This window comes from Myodes glareolus, chromosome 14, assembly GCF_982192425.1.
Source record: "Myodes glareolus chromosome 14, mMyoGla1.1, whole genome shotgun sequence".
Classification (NCBI taxonomy): Eukaryota; Metazoa; Chordata; class Mammalia; order Rodentia; family Cricetidae; genus Myodes; species Myodes glareolus.
Genome location: NC_142039.1, coordinates 32,532,249 through 32,550,852, shown reverse-complemented (window position 1 = coordinate 32,550,852; position 18,604 = coordinate 32,532,249). Strand labels below are relative to the sequence as shown.

The 18,604-nt window shown below is 47.2% G+C and overlaps 1 protein-coding gene across 2 annotated transcripts in view; it reads right to left on the bottom strand.

The window, feature by feature from the left end:
* Positions 1-203: 203 nt before the first annotated feature.
* Gng4 (G protein subunit gamma 4) overlaps positions 204-18,604 on the bottom strand; it is a 44,105-nt gene continuing 25,704 nt past the window's right edge. For both annotated transcript variants that reach the window (XM_085699240.2, XM_048461174.3), the window contains exon 4: positions 204-2,775. In XM_085699240.2, the coding sequence (XP_085555366.1) occupies positions 2,647-2,775 (129 nt within the window). In that variant the 3' untranslated portion in view covers positions 204-2,646. The remainder of the gene's footprint in view (positions 2,776-18,604) is intronic.

Sequence of the window (18,604 nt, the reverse complement as noted above, 5' to 3'; positions counted from 1 at the left end):
GTGCCAGCAGCCGGTTCTCCAGCCAGACAGCTGGTGATTACGAGCATTTTGTATTCAACATGTTGTCAAACACACCCTGAAAGTGTCCTACTAATGACGGGAGCTATTAATGTCATGTTATTAAGGACACGTAAAGAGGGGCCAAACATTGAATAAAGAGCCGAAGAAGAAGAAGAAATAAAAACCCAACAGAGGGATCCGGCTGGTAGTCACAAAACCCAACTTTTTATTGAAGTATAACACACGTACAGAAAAGCACCCGAAAGTAGACAGCGGGGAGAGCTTTCACAAATTAGACATATCAAGATGACAGGCAGCTAGATACAGAGACAGAACATTCCAGAAGCCTCTCGTGCCCCCCTCTGTTGCGCCTTTGAGAGCAGCTACTGCTCCTCCTTGAATCAGCGTGGGTTGGCCTGCCGGCCTGCGCTGTGTGAAAATGGAACGGTAGGCTTGGGCTTGCCTGCTCTCAGTTTCCCCACCAGGCCAGCAAGCTTCTCAGTGAGCTGTGGGTGGAGCTTGAGACCACCATGGCTGACATGCACACTCCAGCACATACCTTCTGACGGTATGTACACATTTTTGTCGAGTTTATACTCAGGAGTGGAGTTGAGCTCACACAACATTGACATCCAAATGAGGATATTTCATGGAATAATGAGTTTACTGGATGGATCTCAGAGACTCTGGGAGTTAACAAATCTAGGGATAAGTAGAAAGAAGTTGGGGGTGAGAACGCTCAATGGATCCCAGGTGTGGCACGGGAAGTGTCTTCCCGGGACAGGTACTAGTGGACACACCATCCACAGGAGGACATAAGAAAGATGGCTGGAAACGGGGGACAGTAGGACAGAGACAGTTTGGCAGGAGATTAAAGCACACTCTTCTCCCGACCTATTTCGCCACCCTTGGTGCTGTCCCACTTCCTGGGCTTTTGTGGATCATGGTGTACTCTGTCAGATTAATGATGACAACATGGGCCACAGAGATCTTGTTATAGCCCAACAAAACCTCATGGAATCTTAGCCTCTTATCTCATGTACAGTAGTAAAACTTAGAACGGTTTCCACAAAAGCTGCAAGAGAGGGTAGCAAGGCACAAACCCATGATAATATAATAAAATGACATTTTACATTCCTCATCATCAGCAGCTTGGTATCTATGAAGTCACATACTCTTCCCAACATTATAGGTTGTCATCTAGCATATATTGGTTTTCAAGGATAATCAGAGCCTTACGTAGTTTCTGCCCTGGCAGAAGAGCCAGAGGGGTAATTAACATTGTCTGCAGTTTGCTGGTTGGCACAGCTTGGCACACAATGACTTGCCCAGCAGCACAGCAAGCCTCTCCGAGAGCCAGAGGAGCGGCAATTTCCAAATATCTCCAAAGCAAACGTCCTCACTAGACCTCAGCAGCCGTGCCTTTATCAGGAGGGCATGGGGGTACTCTAGGTGGGGCCCACAATCTTGTGTTGGGAACTCCCAGGGTTTACTGCTATCTGGTCTTGGAGTACCCACATATCATCTATCACAAATTGCCAGAATCTAGGTTTGTGAGACTTCTCCCAGCAAAGGTGGGAGAGAGGGTACAGCCAGTTGGTGGGCAAATGTGTTTGCTTCCTTCCTGGTGTGCAGTTTGGTATTGTTTACGGTGCTGTACACCTGCAACAGGTAGCCACACTTCAGGGTTCAGGAGGAGCTTTAGGGATGGACTCCCCACGTATGGAAGCTGTGGTTTGCCTACACTCTGTCTGCAGCCTTGAGCAAACGTCATTTCTCTGTCCCCCGGATATTCTGCCTCTAAGACAGACCCACCCTGTAATGTTTATTGTTAGAGCAGTGATGTTAGCAACCGTCTCGGATCAGTGACTGGCAACGTGACTCACTCTGACTGTCTCTGATCCACTATCTCAGGGCAGGGAGGACTCTGCCGAGACTCCAGGGGGCCCAGAACCACACCCCTCGCCTTACTAGAGACACCAAGCAGGAGGAAGCAAGCAGGAAGAGTGGCATTTGGACTGAGGTGGTGGCCAGTGGGGCTGTCCTGGTGAGTATCTACCGTCAAGGCTGCCTTGGTGTCTATACTACAAATGCATTTTCAGAAGCTCTGGAATGTTCAGTGAGAAGCAGGTGGAGACATTAGCCATAGACAGGGCCTAGCACACGGCCCCTGAAGACACCTATGATGGAGATGCCAGAGGAGAAAGAGACCTCACCCTCACACGTGACTGGTCGATATGCTCTCATTTGATACTGAATCACAGTGCATGGGAGACACTTGGGCATGGTTTTGGTTTCAATGAGTTACACTGAAATTTATTAACTGGATATATCTACATTTTGGGAATTAATATTTAAAAATTGTAGACCCTTAAATCCACACTTTTACATGGCACATTTGTTATTGGCTATAAAAATGACGGTTTTCTTCTCTATGGATGGAAAAAACAAAAATGAAATAAAAAAAGAAGAAGAAATGGTATCATGAAGAAAATACGGTAAACCGAGATGAGCCCAGATGACGACTGGCTGAACAGAGATGGGGTGTGTGTGGGTGGCATGCCTCTACACGGGAGCGTGCACATCTCTACACGGGACTTTTACCGCAGGAAAGAGCCTGCTTCATCTGCTTCGTCACCACAGGCATTAAAGAATGGTGCAGAAGAACTTCTTCTCCCGGAAGGGGTTTTCTGAGGCAGGCACTGGGATGATGAGAGGGTCCTCCCGCACGTGGGCTTCACAGTAGGCCAGGAGGTCCGAGGCTGCTTGCGAGACCTGTGGGGACACAGCACAGGTGCTTGGTTAGAGGCATTCACAGAGTGGGTCCAGGCTGGAGTCTACAGGAAGAGAGGCCATGGTCAAAGTCAGGCCAAATGATGCACCAGACCAAACAATGCCAGGGGCCAGCAGGTTTGGGTAGAAGCGAGGTGATGGGTTTGGAAGATGCCACAAGGACCCGCTGTCCTACAGTGCAAGGTCATGGTCCAGAGAGCTGAGGACACGCTGAGGGCATGGCTCAGTGGCTCAGTAGTAGTGCTCTTGCCCAGCGTGGACTCGAACCCACCTTTGACAAGTGAGCAGAGAGAACAGAGCAGAGTAAACTCCCAGAGACTCTGCAAAGCCATTTCTGCAAGAACAACACAGAAGCTATCCCTAGCCCAGCCAGGCTGATTGTACTTCTTAGTATCGCTTTTCCTACAGTCTACTCTCATGGCCAAACCAGGAGAGATACTCTGTCCCCTTCCACAGAGTCCCTACTAAGCTCTGTTTTATAAGCTCTCATTGTATAAAATGCATTTATTATTATATAATATTATTATATTATGTTAGTACATAATATATTTATCATACACTAATGTGTGCACACGCGGGGAAGGGAGCAGGTGCACACATGCAGAAGTCTGAGAACAGCGTTTCTGTGGAGTCAGTTCCACCCTTCCACTTTCATGCGGGCTCCAGGGAACAAAATCAGGTCCTCGGGCTTTCATGGGACTCATCTCTACCTGCTGAGTCCTCTCTCTAGCTCAAGGTCGCCTCTTCTAGTGACAGGCAGCTGCTCCCTACAGACAGGCGGCTACTGACCAGGAAGCCCTCTCTTCCGTTTTCCTTCCAGACTTTTCTTGATCAACACATGGAAACTGTACAGTAAACTTCCCCAGTTTGAGTCCAGATAAAGAGCCGGGTGCTCACAGAGAGGGAGATGCTATGTCCTTTAATGTGGTCTGCCGCCAGCAGGTGTGGCCCAGATTTAGGGTGGGTATTCTGACCTCGAATGATCCAGACTTTGGATGGGGTCTTCCCACCTCAAAGGAGCTACTCAGGAAAATCCCTCACTGCTTGGGTCTTAGTTGATTCCAGATTAGCCATCGCAAGAAGTGAGGGGAGAATATCCTAAGGCCCCCGTCCCCGCCAGCCACAAAACCCTCTTTGGAGTTTTCCCACCTTCGAGCTTTAGAACCTTTTTGCTGATTTCCAACCCAGATCTGTCTGCGTCGGTGGTAGCCGGATTCCACAGGCTGCCCACAGACACAAGTTGATGTTTTTTGGTTTTGTTTTGTTTTGTTTTGTTTTCTCTCAAATAAAATAACGATACATTGAATGGATAAGTCCAGTCCAATCTTGATGCTACATTTGCTGGGAGTGTGGAATGAGACAGGATACATTTGTATCACTCTTTTTCTTCCTGGAAATAAACCCTGTCTTCCTCGGGGCTTTGTTAGGTATTTTGCCCGCATTAAGAAAAACAGTTAATGGGAAAAGAAAAACCCAATCAGCTGATGAGAGGGCATGATGGCCAGGTCAAAAAGGCCCAAATGGACTCCTCCAGGAGTCTCCCTGCAGTGAAGGACAGAGGTAGGGATCCCAGGGGTTGCCAGAGCGGAGGTTGAGTAGATGAACTGCCTTCCCACACTGATGGCTGTAGCCGGACAGAGACAGCTTTTCTTCCTGGTGGAGGTGAGCATGACTGACAGGAAGGAATCGGCATTTACTTTGAACCTTAGAGCAGGCATGCACACGCAGCTCCTCTCTTTCTGTACCACAGCTATGTCCCATCACCCTCACTGTGTGACTCCTGATCCATCAGAGTCGTCTCTGTGCCCCATACTCTCATCCCTTGTCCTGGCTAAACGTGCAAACTTGGTCTTCCCCTGGGAAATTCCCGTCTTGAATGTGCAGTTACTTAGGATTTAAAAAGCCAACTATGCTATTAAAGGCAGAACCACAGACTACAGGTAAAGCAAGCTTAGACGTAAAACACCCCTGGGTATCACTAATCCGGAGGCCAGAGAAGGTGAGTTCCTTGCCGAAGATCACATACAAGTTTTGGAGTAGAAGCAGGACCAAAAGCCCGAGGTCAGGGATGCAGATCCAACAAACCCAGGACATAAGAGTTCAAACTGGCCCCTTTGGTCATTCTGCCACCCCCCAAAATGACCCTGCTATCGTACCTTTGATCTCATCCAGGAAGTGTTTGCTAAGCATCTGTCTACCTTGCTGAGCTAATTGAGAAAATTCCAGGGTTAAATCAAGACACTAGAGCCAAGCAAGAAGACTCAGAAATAACAAAGCCACCGCAGACATCTTTTGAAGCAGAGCCACAGATGTGGAGGCAGAGGACTGGCCGTGGGCAGTTGCCTTTGTGCACGATCCAGCTGCTGACCTGCAGCTGGCTTGTGAGTAACCAGGGCAACCAGGGCAGCTTTCCTGTCCTTTGACCACTTTACCTTTATATGAAACCAGCAGCACTGGGCGGTGGTGGCACAGGCCTTTAATCCCACCACTCGGAGACAGAGGCAGGCAGATCTCTGTGAGTTAGAGGCCAGCCTGGTCTACAAGAGCTAGTTCCAGGGCAGGCTCAAAAGGTTCAGAGAAACCCTGTCTCTCAAAAACAAACAAACAAACAAACAAAAGCCCCAAAACAAAACAAACAAACAAAAAAGAAACCAGCAGCACACTGTGTGTGTGTGTGTGTGTGTGTGTGTGTGTGTGCCAGGCAGAAGAACTGCAAGATCCAAGCTTCTTCTCTCTCACCCCGGTGTCTGCAACACCTGGCAATTATGCTGGGCATCTGTTCTGCCCAGCTCTGAGCAGGTTCTATCTAGTTCTATCCAGAAGTTTTTGCGGTCCTGTCACAAAGGTGAGGCTATACTTGATGCCATCAGGTTCCTTTACAGAGAAAAAGTTGTTCTTAGGTCGCCTCTTTTTGGTGGCATTTTTGGCGACAGGGTTTCTCTGTGTAGCCTTGGCTATCCTGGAACACACTTTGCAGACCGGGCTGCCCTCGAACTCACCGAGATGCCTTTGCCTCCCTGGTGCTGTGATGAAAGGCATGCACCTACCACCACCTGGCTATTAGGTTGCCTCTTTTTCAGCTGTTTTTTTTTCAGACTGTAGCTGCATCTATTCAGCCATAACTGCACTTCTGGATGGATCTCATGTGCACACCTGAATGGCCCAACAGAATCTGCACAGAGGTAGACTCAGTACCAAGGAGAAGCACTTGGTGTAAGAGCACAAGAGTGTGGACCTGGCTTGGCTCCGCACTATGCCAGTTTTCTAGATGGACTCACAATTGCTGACACATGGTTGTTGAACTCACAATTACTGGCACATGGTTGTTGGACTCACACTTAGTGACACATGATTGTTGAACTCAGAATTACTGGCACATGGTTGTTGGACTCAGAATTAGTAACACATAGTTGTTTTAGTTTAAAAGTGAGTTTCAAAACTCACTCAAAAAGTTAAGGGTGCTCACAAATGGATCACGTGACCTCAACCCCTCCCAACAGGCTCCAATGTTACCGCAGAACTGAGCTCCTGACAGGGAGGAGAGGTTAGCCAGCATTTTCCCCTGCCTTGCCTTTAATGGCTTGCCTCCCCACCACGTTAGGACACAGCTCAGGGACCCTGCCTGGCACAGTTCCTTACTCTTAGACTTCCAGCTCCACAGCTGTGAGAAACACCTTCCTTCCCTCCTTCCTCCTTCCTTTGTCCTCCCTCCCTACTTCCCTTCCAGTCTTTCCTTCCTTTCCTTTCTTTCTCCTTCCTTCTGCCCCATCTTCTATTTTCCAACCATGGAATTCTGTTACAGCTGCAGAGCATGGACTCGAACAAAAAACCCGAGGTCAGGGATGGCGGTCTAAGGATTCCAGGAGGAAGGGGTGGTTCACACGTGGCCCTGCTAGTCATTCTACACTCCCAACAAATGATCTCATTTCATCTTTCTGACTATGCTCTGCTAATTCCCAATTCTTTACCGTACTTACCTTTTGCTCAAACAATTACACTGTAAAGAATGACCTACTTAGCCCAGGCACATCTAATGCAGTGTCAATTATTTTGATCAAGGAAATTTCTACCTCAACAAGGCCCCCTCAGTTCACACAACAGTGTCCAAAGTCTATTTACGTCAGTATAAGCAAAGCCCCTTGAACATCTGCCAGTGCGCCCTACATTGTGTTCAGAGATGATAAACACGGTAAAGACTGTTTTCAGGCATGGAACATTACACATGAAAGATGCCATCATGGCTATGGGGGTTATAATTTAGAATCACAGAGGAGACACACCCAGAGGTGTGTCTGTGAGGGTGTTTCCAGAGAGCTCTAACTGAGGTGGGATGAGCCAGACCAAGTGGTACTCTCCCACGAACTGGGGTCCTAGACTGAACAGAAAAGAGAACAGGAGCTGAGTTCCAGCCTTGGTCTCTCTCTGCTTCCCGACTGCTAATGTGACGTGACCAGCTGATTCATGCCCCTGCTATGCCTGCCTATCCTGATGGGCTGAGTCTGCAAACCATGAGCCCTTCCCTATGTTGGCTCATCAGGTAATTTTGTCATAGCCATGAAGAAAGTAATACACTGGCCCACAGTGTTCCATCCCAGCATTAATTGGCCTAACTGCTGCCAGGGCCGAAGGAGGTTTTTCTTAATTAGAATTAGATTGATTTTTGTGGTAAGGTTTCCTTCCTGCAAGATATGGGTGGCAGACAGTGCCAGATGCCAAAACATCTGCTGCTTCTGAAACAAAGCAGATAATCTCAAAGATAAAATTTGATCGTGGTAGAAAACTGACAACTGCCTTCTTGCCGATGCTTTCTTATTGAGCACCGAGATCACTGGGATGAGCTGCCCTGAGCGTCCCTGCCTCCCACCTCAGCATCCAGCTGTTAGGGTTATAAGACAGCAGATGCTCAGAGAAATGGGTAGCCTGGGAACAACTGTGGAATTTTCCCATTGCATTTCAGAGTAAAAGAGGTGATTAAAACAGCCCAAGTTAGCGCATAATGCTGTTAGTTGCACTATAATTACCAGCTTCAATGACGGGAGAGAATGTTGCAATTACTATAGTCACATTCCATGACAAGACAGATGACATAATTACTACTCTCGCTGTGACACCCACTGCGCTTTTCTTGTGCATCCGAAGCCAAGAGGGCACCTACTTCTCAGCAGTCCTGGTCTATTGAACATCACAGACTCGATGGAGAGCATCTTGCTGGGCTTTGTCTGTTCTTCCCTCCACCCCCAGAAAACAAGGCCGTGACAGGGTTAAGAGTGCAGTCAGGCTTAATCAGCGTGCAGCAATGGTATCTTCTCTAAGATCAGACCCGGTGCACGCTCCAACAGAGGCTACCATATGCCCTCAGTCCCACAGGGATCCTCGGGACACCACACGTACATATCTTGCCTCTGAGTTCTGAGCGAATTCCTGTGCTTTTCTTCTTTCCAAACTTGGACATAGTTGAGCCCAACACACCAGCCCCTGAGGACAGTCTCTAAGCGCTGCCCAGCATGGCTTTCGGCAGCTCCCAGAGCTGTGAAGGAAATTCCTAGCTGCTGGGGAATGGTCCATATGGGGAGGTGAGTTCTGCTGCACAGGGGGTCCTGTCCTGAGGGAGTGAGGACCTCTTGCCCCTAGAGAGCATCTGGAAGGGGTAAAGGAAAGCCATTGTCATCACCACAACTGCTTTCCCTCCATATCCCTGGGAAGCATAAATGTGAGGGCTAGGTTAATACCACCAAGTTCACCTCAGTGAGCACTGTCTACAGCCAGCACAGGACCAACAAGACCGGCTTGTGTAGCCTACTATTGATTCACATGCAACCTGGATCTTGACTTAACCAAACCCTTCCAACATGTGGACACCATCTGACTGGAAAACTCTCAGTCTTCACGATTTCCCAGTTTTCTACAAAGAAAGCTGTAACCCAAAAAACAAGGTGGAGCGATGCATGCCTGTAACTCTAGTACTCAGGAGGCTGAGGGCAGATGGCAAGGAGAAGGATCTGCCTAAAAGGAAACAAGGCAAAACAAACAAAAGCCACAATTCAAGCATTTCATTCACACCTTCTCAGGAGAGAATTTACATGGCAAGGCAAGCCACCATGGCCAAGGATGAATACAGCAAGGACCTGCCTTGGATGGCAGGAGCTTCATTTTCCCTAGGAGAAAGCAATGAGCCCTGATTTAGCCTCAGTGGGCACTGGCACTCCCTGTCCTCTTGACTGGACACGGCACACACCACTCAGCCCTGACAGCCTCCATGGGCATGGACACTCCCTGTCCTCCTGACTGGACACGGCACATACCATACAGCCCTGACAGCCTCCATGGGCACTTTCAGGTCTTGTTCCATTGGCAAAACACACACCACACAGATAGGCCATATAGTTTTCCCTTCTGCAAGTGGCAGCAGTTCCTACTGCACAGCATATGCCACCCTGGAGCTGCTGTGAGTCCTGTACCCAGGTAGTCAGTGCCTGGTAGGACAGCGCACGGCCTGCCCTGCCCTATGTCACCCTGGAACTGCTGTGAATCCTGTACCCAGGTTGTCACTCTCTGGTAGGACAGCGCACGGCCTGCCCTGCCCTATGTCACCCTGGGGCTGCTGTGAGTCCTGTACCCAGGTAGTCACTACCTGGTAGGACAGCACACGGCCTGTTCTGCTCTTTGGTTTCCTTAAGGCTGGTCTCTTCTGAGCTGATCTTTATTTTAGAATCACCGACCACCCTTACCTAGGTCTTTTTCTGGTTTGAATTTATAAGCTGGGAGGGGGCATAAAACACATTTTGCTCTTTCTAAAGAGTCCCACCTGGTGTCAGGCACAGTTCTTAGGAGGGAGCTGGGAGAGCAAGGTAAGAAGTATTAAAGTTTCATTCGCTAAAGAGGAGTCATGAAACGCTCAGGCTCAGACGCAGGTGTGGAGAAGTCACAAGCTTGATCTCACGGTGTTTGCTCGGAAAAGATCTGTACCCAGGTAGCTTATCCACCCCAAAGAAACCAGCGGGCACAATTCTAGCTCAACTGAGGCTCGAATTTTGAATATACTGCCAATTTTTATGTAGACCACTTACATGAAAAGATGGCCATGTTTCCTGTCAGGCTGTCAGCGCCTGTGATAACACGGACGCTGATGCAGAGCCGATGGCGGGCACACACGCACGGGATTGCTCATGAGCCAGCTGCCAGGTTGGCGCGGGAGGCTTGGCTGGCGATGAGACCGTGTGGAAAGAGGATTCCTTCTACTTACTGAGCTGCGTGGTTACTGCTGTCCTGGTGGCAGCAAACTCCTTCCAAAGATCTTCACGTCTAGAAGGAATCCCTCCCTCAGGGACATGGTGTCACCTTCGTGAAGGAGGTGATTCTGGGAGAGAAGCGCACTACTGAAATAATTTTACTGTGCTCAGAATGTGTGATGGTTAATATTGATTATCAACCTGATTGGACTGAGCAATACCAGAAGAGCAGGCACTGAGGCACAACTCACAATACCTGTGGGTGTATTATCAGTAGTTCAATCCACTTACAGCATCAGAATCTGAATAGCCTATGGAAGTAGCAGAGCCTGGTTTAGAAAGTAGATGTCCGGGCTGGAGAGATGGCTCAGTGGTTAAGAGCATTGCCTGCTCTTCCAAAGGTCCCGAGTTCAATTCCCAGCAACCACATGGTGGCTCACCACCATCTGTAATGAGGTCTGGTGCCCTCTTCTAGCCTGCAGGCATACATGAAAACAGAATATTGTGTACATAATAAATAAAAAATATTTAAAAAAAAAAAGAAAAAAAGTAGATGTCATTATGGGGTGGGTGTGTGTTGAAGGATGCATTTGACTCTGGTCCCTTCCCGCTGCTTCCCGAAGACAGAAGTGACTAAGCACTGCAGGCCACTCTGGGGCATCCCCCCATCTGTGATCACACCATGGTTCCACACGCTCAGGAGAGCTCACTTCCTCTCATGTCACACAGAGCCATGCCATTATCGGCAGTGGTGATATAGGACAGCTGGTGCCTACTGAGCGACAGTTATCTTCAATTTTTAGCACCTTAGACGTACTCTAGGGATCTGCTTGCTGCTCACTGTGCCCTTAGCACGAATTCCTAGAAGTGATAGTTCCAGGCTCTAGAGCACGCATGATGAACATGCTGGGAAACACCGCAATCCGCCTTTCAGGGAAACTGTCAATTTCTACTCCAGACAGCCAAAGAGCTGCTCACCCTACTGCACTTATGAGCTGTGGATTGAAAATGCCTCACTTAACATTAGTGCAGCTATGACATGCTGCAGGCTAATGATACTGGGACTATGCCTCACCCTTACAATAGCCAGGACTGTGCCCTGCAGGGGACCAATCAGAATTGAGTCGAACAAGTACTAGATGCTCTAGAACATTAAGAATAGCTTACCTGACTTGTGTATAGGCTGCCAATCTCCTTACAGCAACGCCACTATCAATCCCTGCTTGACAAGACTTCTGTTACCCCACTCCTGCTCAGTCAGTTCAGCCCCCATCTGAATCTAGAATTTCCCTACCCCAGCCCCTTATCCTTTAGTCCTTAAAAACCCTATCATAGCTGAGCTCAGACCTCTCCCTGATCTAACCGCTGTGCTGGAACGGATAGAGAGCCCTAGCTCAAGTTCGCAATAAAGGCTTTTGCTTTGCATACAAATTTGGACTCCTGGTGGCCTGGGGTGGGGGTGGGGGCTCATGACATGGGCATAACAGACTTTGTGGTATCATTAGACAGGACTTTCTCAAACTCCCATGCTACAAACATGGACTCCCATCTTCCAGGTGCTTTCATGGTTCATTTGTTAAATTTAAATCTTCGCTTTCTGAGATAGGTTGTCAATGGATTTGCGGTGATTCCCCTGTTTCAGCCTCCTGATTGCTGGGATTAGAGGTGTATACCACACCCAGATTAGATATTCGATCTGAAGCTGGAGAGATGACTCACGGGTTAAGAGCATTGTCTGTTTTTAGAGAGGACTCTGGTTTGATTCCCAGTATCCACATCAGTAGTTCACAACTGCCAGTAACTCCAGGGGTTCTGGATCCAGATCCAGGGGATCTGATGCCCTCTTCCGGCTTTGTGGATACCTGTACCCACATGATTCACATATACACACTCAGGCAAATACACATCCACATAAAAAGTGACTATGGCTCTCTAAACCTTCTTGTTTTGAGACAGGGCCTCACTATATATGCTTGTCTGACCTAGAACTTGCTATGTAGACCAGGCTAGGCTCAAACTCACAGAGATCCTTCTCCACCATAGCTGGCCAATCTGTAAAGAATTGATTTACACTATAGACACCCCCCCTCAATTCAAATGCAGAACTATGAACCACATGTAGAGACAGAGCTCTAGGAGAGGTAATTGAGGCTAACTGTGCTTATGAGGGAGGAGATCTCATCTCACAGGGCTGGTGTCCTTACATCAGAAGAAATGACAGAAGGATTTCTCTGTCTCACTTTGCAAGCATAAGAGAAAAGCCACAGGAGGCCATGGTTAGGTGCCCATCTACCATTCAGAAGCTCTCTTAACACATGTATACACATACACACACACACACACACACACACACACACATACACCCACACCCCCCACACACATACCATACCATACCCTACTGGAACCTGGATCTTGCACTTATAGCTAAATCGCACATACAAAAAAGAAAGAGAGAGAGAGAGAGAGAGAGAGACAGAGAGACAGAGAGACAGAGAGAGAGAGAGAGAGAGAGAGAGAGAGAGAGAGAGAAAGGGAGGAAGGAAGAAAGAAAGAAATGGTAAGAAATCTGTTAAGATGCTGGAGAGCTGGCTCAGTGTTAAGAGTCCTTGTTTTGAAATCATGAGAACAGGATCTGGGACCTAGGATCACAGTATCTACATAGGCCAGGCATCCTTGCAAACTGTGGGAGCTGCAGCACTGAGCAGGGTAGAGACAGGAGGATTACTGGAGCTTGCTGGCTTTCAGTCTAGCCAAGAAAAACAAGTCCTAGGTTCCAGGGGAGACCCCGACTCCAAGGATAAAGATGGAGAGCAACAGAGGAGGATCTCAGACTCCTGTGGCCTCTATGCACACGTATGAATTCCCACAGGTGTTTGCCATATGCACATGTGTGTGTGTGCGCGCACACACACACACACACACACACACATATGCGTAAGTGAAATAAACCTTTAAAAAAATTTGTTGTTCAAGCCACCCATCCTGTACTCTGCCAGCCTGGGCAGAGGGTTCCAACTCCTCTGCCATTTGTTTGGGTAAATTAGTGAACGGGCACCTTTGTTTACTGCCCTGAGCGCCGGCAGCTTTGTCAACAGCACCCTCCCCAGTCTAAGAACTCGTTCCCACTCATCTAAGATGCCATCTGGACCATGGAACTCTGGGCACATGCTGGGTCTGCCTTTGAGACTTCTTACTCTGTTCCAGTGATCTGTCTAATGCTGAAGGAAGCTGGACATGGCTGTGCATTCTGACTTTTACTGCTTCCAGAGGAAGGAAACATCTGAGTGGTTTCCTTCTCAAACAAATTACTTTAAAAAATAAAACAAAAACTTCCTAGGCAGCCTCACATCTTTCATCTAACAGAACTTCAGGATAATTTGAGGTTTAAATTCAAATAGAATTTCTGCTAAACTGAATCTATGTTTTAATTGATGATATTTTCCAATACTGACTGCCTGTTCCCGATGAAGGCATTCTGTCATTCAGAGCTTCTTTTATACCCTTTCCTTAAGTATTTTTAAAAGTAAAATAGGACTTGTCCATATACATTCTCAAAGCCACGTTCACAGGTTTAATTACCTGTGCTGACAGAATGCCTGGCATAAGCAACCTAAAGAAGAAAGAGTTATTTTGGCTTACAGTCAGAGGGCTCAGTCCACAGTCATTTGGCTCCATGTGCTTGGGCAGAACATGATGATGGAAGGAACACCTGATGGACAGGCTTCTTCCTCTTGTGGTGGACAAGAACCAGAGGGCACAGGCACATCTCCAGGGACCTACTCCTCCAATGAGGTCCTGCCTCAGCCTTGCAAAACAGGACCGCCATCTGATGACCAAGTACCCAAGACACAGCCTCTGGGGGCCATTCACACCCAAGTCAGAACGCTCACGTTCAGGAGACAGTGTTCAAAGGCTTCTGGTGTGTATTCCCACTCCTGCTGCCGTTAAGTGCTGTGCTGGTAAGGGCACAGTCTCCATGGCTACTGTTTTACAGGGTTGGTGCCTGTGGAGAGGCATCCCTGGGGTCCTTCTAGAAAAAGAATTTTATTTATTCTTCTTTACGAAACAAAACGTGAGAAAATGTCGGTAGGGATAGGCAAATTGAGTAATAGTCCAGTCCTTGTGGATCAACTAAACACAAAGAAGTATGTTATTACAGGAGGTTCAGCTAACACATTATCTCTCCTGCGTTTACTCAGGTTTTGTCTTACGTAGTTCTCATATCACTGGATCATATGGCTAAAGTACATTAAGGAAAAGTAAGTTGCGGTGTCATTTTGCATTCCCACTAGCAAGGAATGACAATTCATTATTTCATATTCTTAGCTGTGTTTGATTTTGTCAGCTCCCTCCTTTGATTTAGCCATTCTAATAGTGTGTAATAGCATCTCATGGCTTTACTATGCAATTCTTAAAAGACATATCACATTGGACATGTTTTCATATGCTTGCTTACCGTATTTGTGCATGTGCTGGGATAACACATGCACACTAACATACATAGCCCTTTGAGTTTTTTGTTTGTTTTGGTAAAAAAAAAAATGGGGGGCTGGAGAGATGGCTCAGTGGTTAAGAGCATTGCCTGCTCTTCCGAAGGTACTGAGTTCAATTCCCGGCAACCACATGGTGGCTCACAACCATCTGTAATGGGGTCTGGTGCCCTCTTTTGGCCTGCAGACATACACACAGACAGAATATTGTATACATAATAAATAAATAAATAAATATTAAAAAAATGGGTTCTGGGGAGTGAACTTGGGTCCTGTGCTTATTTGCAAGCAATTTACTGAGCTATCTCCTCATTCCATTATTTATCATCTGTGCATCATCTTTGGTGGGATACCCATTCAGATGTCTTGGCCCTTTTCTTGGTTTGCTTTTTAGAGACAGTCCTATGTGGTCCAGGCTAGCCCTGAATTCACTATGTATCTGATGATGATCTTGGTCTCCTCCCCTTCTGCTTCAGTTCCCAAATGCGAGGGTTTAGGCAGCACCTGCCTGAGTTCTGCCCATTTAAAAACGTGGTTGCTTTTAATTACCGGATTTTAAGAGTTTGTTGCATATTTTGGATATGTCTTTTGTCAGATATGTAGACTGCACATATTGTCTTCTAGTGCAGCTTGTCTGGGGTGTTTTGAGAAGCTTCAAGAACTAATGAAGCATGGCTTACCAGACTGTCTTGGGTTATGCTAGTTCTGTGGAAACAGTCAAATCCAAGACCAACCAGACTTCCCCTTATATCACCCTAGGTTTACAGCTGTGTCTTCCTGTGACTCATCTTGAGTTAACGTCTGTGTCTAGATCCATGTGTGTGTGTGTGTGTGTGTGTGTGTGTGCGCGTGTGCGTGTGTGTGTGTGCACATGTGTGCATGTGAGCTACTAGATAGTTCTTGTTGAAAAGACCATCTTTGCTCTTTGTAAATGATCTGTTGACTGTATTTATGAGGACTCATGTCTATGTTCTGGTCTAGATCTACGTGTCTAGACTTTCACTCACATCCCACTCTCCTGGTTACTATTGCCATAGAAAGTACCAGATGGCCGCACTCCTCCTCCTCCATCTCTTCCTCCTCCACTACTCTGCCAGAGCCTCTTCCTCCTTGACCTATTTTATTGGCTACTCTGAGTTTTTTTTTTATAAACTTTAGAACCAACCTGTAAATATTCACAAAATAACCTCCTTGGATTTTGCCTGAGATTACACTGAATCTACAGGCCGAAACTGGAAGATACCTTAACAATACCGTCTTCCCATTAATGAACATGGAATATCTCTCCATTTACCTAGATATTTATATTTTATTTGATTTGATGTTTATAGTTTTCTTCACCTAGATATTATACATAGCTGGTATAATTTTCTCATTTAAAAAAAATATCCCAGCTGGCCAATGGTGGCACATGCTTGTAATCCCAGCATGCTGGAGGCAGAGGTAGATGGATCTCTGTGAGTTCAAGAGATCTACAGAGCAAGTTCCAGGACAGCCAGGGCTGTTACACAGAGATAGCCTGTCTCAAAAAACAAAACAAAACAAAAGCAAAACAAACAAACAAAAATCCCTGTTACTTCAGGGATGCAAAATATGTTGTTCTTTAAAAATTAAATCAGAAACTGTATTAGTTAGGGTTCTCTAGAGTCATAGAACTTATGAAATGAATCTCCCTCCCCCGCCCCTTGCATGCATGCGTGTGCACGCGTGCATGTACGTACACACACACACACACACACACACACACACACACACACCTTATTGGAATTCCTAAAGCCTGCAGTCCAACTAACCCAACAATGTCTAGCTGTAAGCACAAAGTCCAGGAATCTAATAATTCCTCCATCCCACAAGACTGGGTGTCTCAGCTGGGCTTCTCTATATGCTGGAGTCCTGAAGGAGCAGGCTCCAATGCCAGAGAAGGAGTGGATGCGTTGACAAGGGAGCGCAAGCAGGAAAAGAGCAAAACCTTTCTTCTTCCACGCCCTTACACAGGCTTCCAGCAGAAGGTGTGGCCCAGATTTAAGGTGTGTCTTCCCCTGCCTCAAGATCCAGACCAGAGGTGTGAATTCCTTTCTCAAAGGTCTGGTCTAGAAGTGGATTCACTCATTTCAAACCAAGCAGAAAATCTCTCACGGGTGTGCCCTCCATTTCCGGATTATAGTTCATTTTAGAGTCAAGGTGACAACCTAGAAGAGCCATCACAGAACCTATATTGGAATGTTTACACACAGAGACATAGTTGGAATTTCTTCTACTATCTTTGCTTTTGTTTCTCAAATTTTATGTACTCTTTGTTATTTTATAGTTTGTGTATTATTTCTCATCCACCAGTAAATCTGAAGTACGTATTTTTATAGCTTTATTACGCTTAAATATGTTCATAAACTTCAGAAATGAAGTTGTTGTTTGGGTGGAACGGGGCTGGGGTGAAGCAACAACCCAAACAGTTGTATCTACTGTTTCACTCCTAAGAATTTGGAAACTAACCACAGTGGGCAGTTGCTACACATTCTGTTCCTCCGACAATAAACCCTTTCTCTCATTAAAGGAATTATTTCATGATGAGCTCCAGTATGGAAAGCATATGGCTTCTATCAATAGGGTCTGAAAATGTTCTCCCTTTCCCAGAATACCTTGCAACTTGGGCACAAGCATGCATCCCTCATTCTGTCAGACACATGTGTTCCATGCTCTGACTAGTGATCCAAGGAGGAAGGCATGGGGAGCCACGGTCCGGGGCATGAGAGCAGCCCTAGGCAGAGGAGGGAGTCCTCAGCTCAGCAGAGGACATTCCTTTGGGTGAACCTTCTGTGGAGCGGTGGAGACCTACTTCCCAGGAGCAGAAGCTCAGGTCCAGACTCTCAAGTCAGCATCTCCATGGCCTCTCTCAAAACCCTTTAGCCACAAAACTAAGCGTGCCTGGATCCCTTGTAGTGAAATTCAGTTACATAATGAATTGATGTTTCTAAGGAAAAACAGGCTGTGTTTGTAGTCTCAGTTTAAGACATACACTTATGTCACCTTGGATGTGACAAGGGGCAGAGGCACCCTTGCAGATGCAACTTCTCTGTGGGTGGCCACCAGAGCTTCAGGAGGGCACCCAGCCCAAGGCCTTCTGCCATGTGCTCAGATACAGAACTTGGGTTCCAGGCTTGTGTCTTTCAGCTCTCATGGTACCTCTGGAGCTCAGTTTTCTTGTCTGTGAGCTATAAGGGTCTCTCCTGTCCCTTTAAGAAACAAGCCACGCCCACTCCCTCCCTGTCCACCAAGACAAGCTGATCTAATCTTCAGCTTCCAGACTGAGTTCTACCTCCCCCCCCCCACGCTCTGCCTCTCTCTGCCTTTTCCCTTTCATAACCCACTAAATAAATATCCAACCTCACTCTGCATGGCATGCCTATCTGCTTGTCTCTTACCCACGTGGGCGGCTCCTTGTGGGACTGGCTGCTCCTTCTTGGTCTCTCACCTGCCATGTGGCTCCCTGCCTAGGACCTGCTGGTCCTCATGGCCTGTGGGCCACTCGGGGGCTCCCTGCCTGGGACTGGCTGCCTTTGTGGCCTGCCATGGTCTCGGGACCCTGCAGCGTTTCTGCCACAGGCCCCTCATTTTACTTAAACCATTTCATGAGCTGAGACCCTGGGATACCAAGGTCTCAGAGCTACTGTGAACACACAAGCACCTTATGTCATGTATGAAGACTGTGATCAAAATTAGGCCCATTGTGCCAAGAGGTCACTTCTGCCCGTGACCTATTAGGGTTTTCGTCATCATCTAAAAGCTGCTTCACTGCTTCTTGGTTTTTATTTGTGTTCTTGTTTTGAGACAGGTTCTTAATGGAGCCTACACTGTTCTTGAACTTTTGATCCTCCTGACACCTCCTGAATTCTGAGGTTACTGGTGTGCCACCATTCCCAGCTTGCTTTTATTCTCTCTGGTTGGTGTTAGGAAGGGTTCTCTACTTCTCAGCCATCAGGGAACCTCCCAGATGCTTGTGTCTTAGCGTCTGTCATTTCTAACTATCAGTTGGATGTGGCAAGGTGCTGGGAGGGGCAGGCTCTTCCTCTACTTAATGGCAACTTTTCACACCTT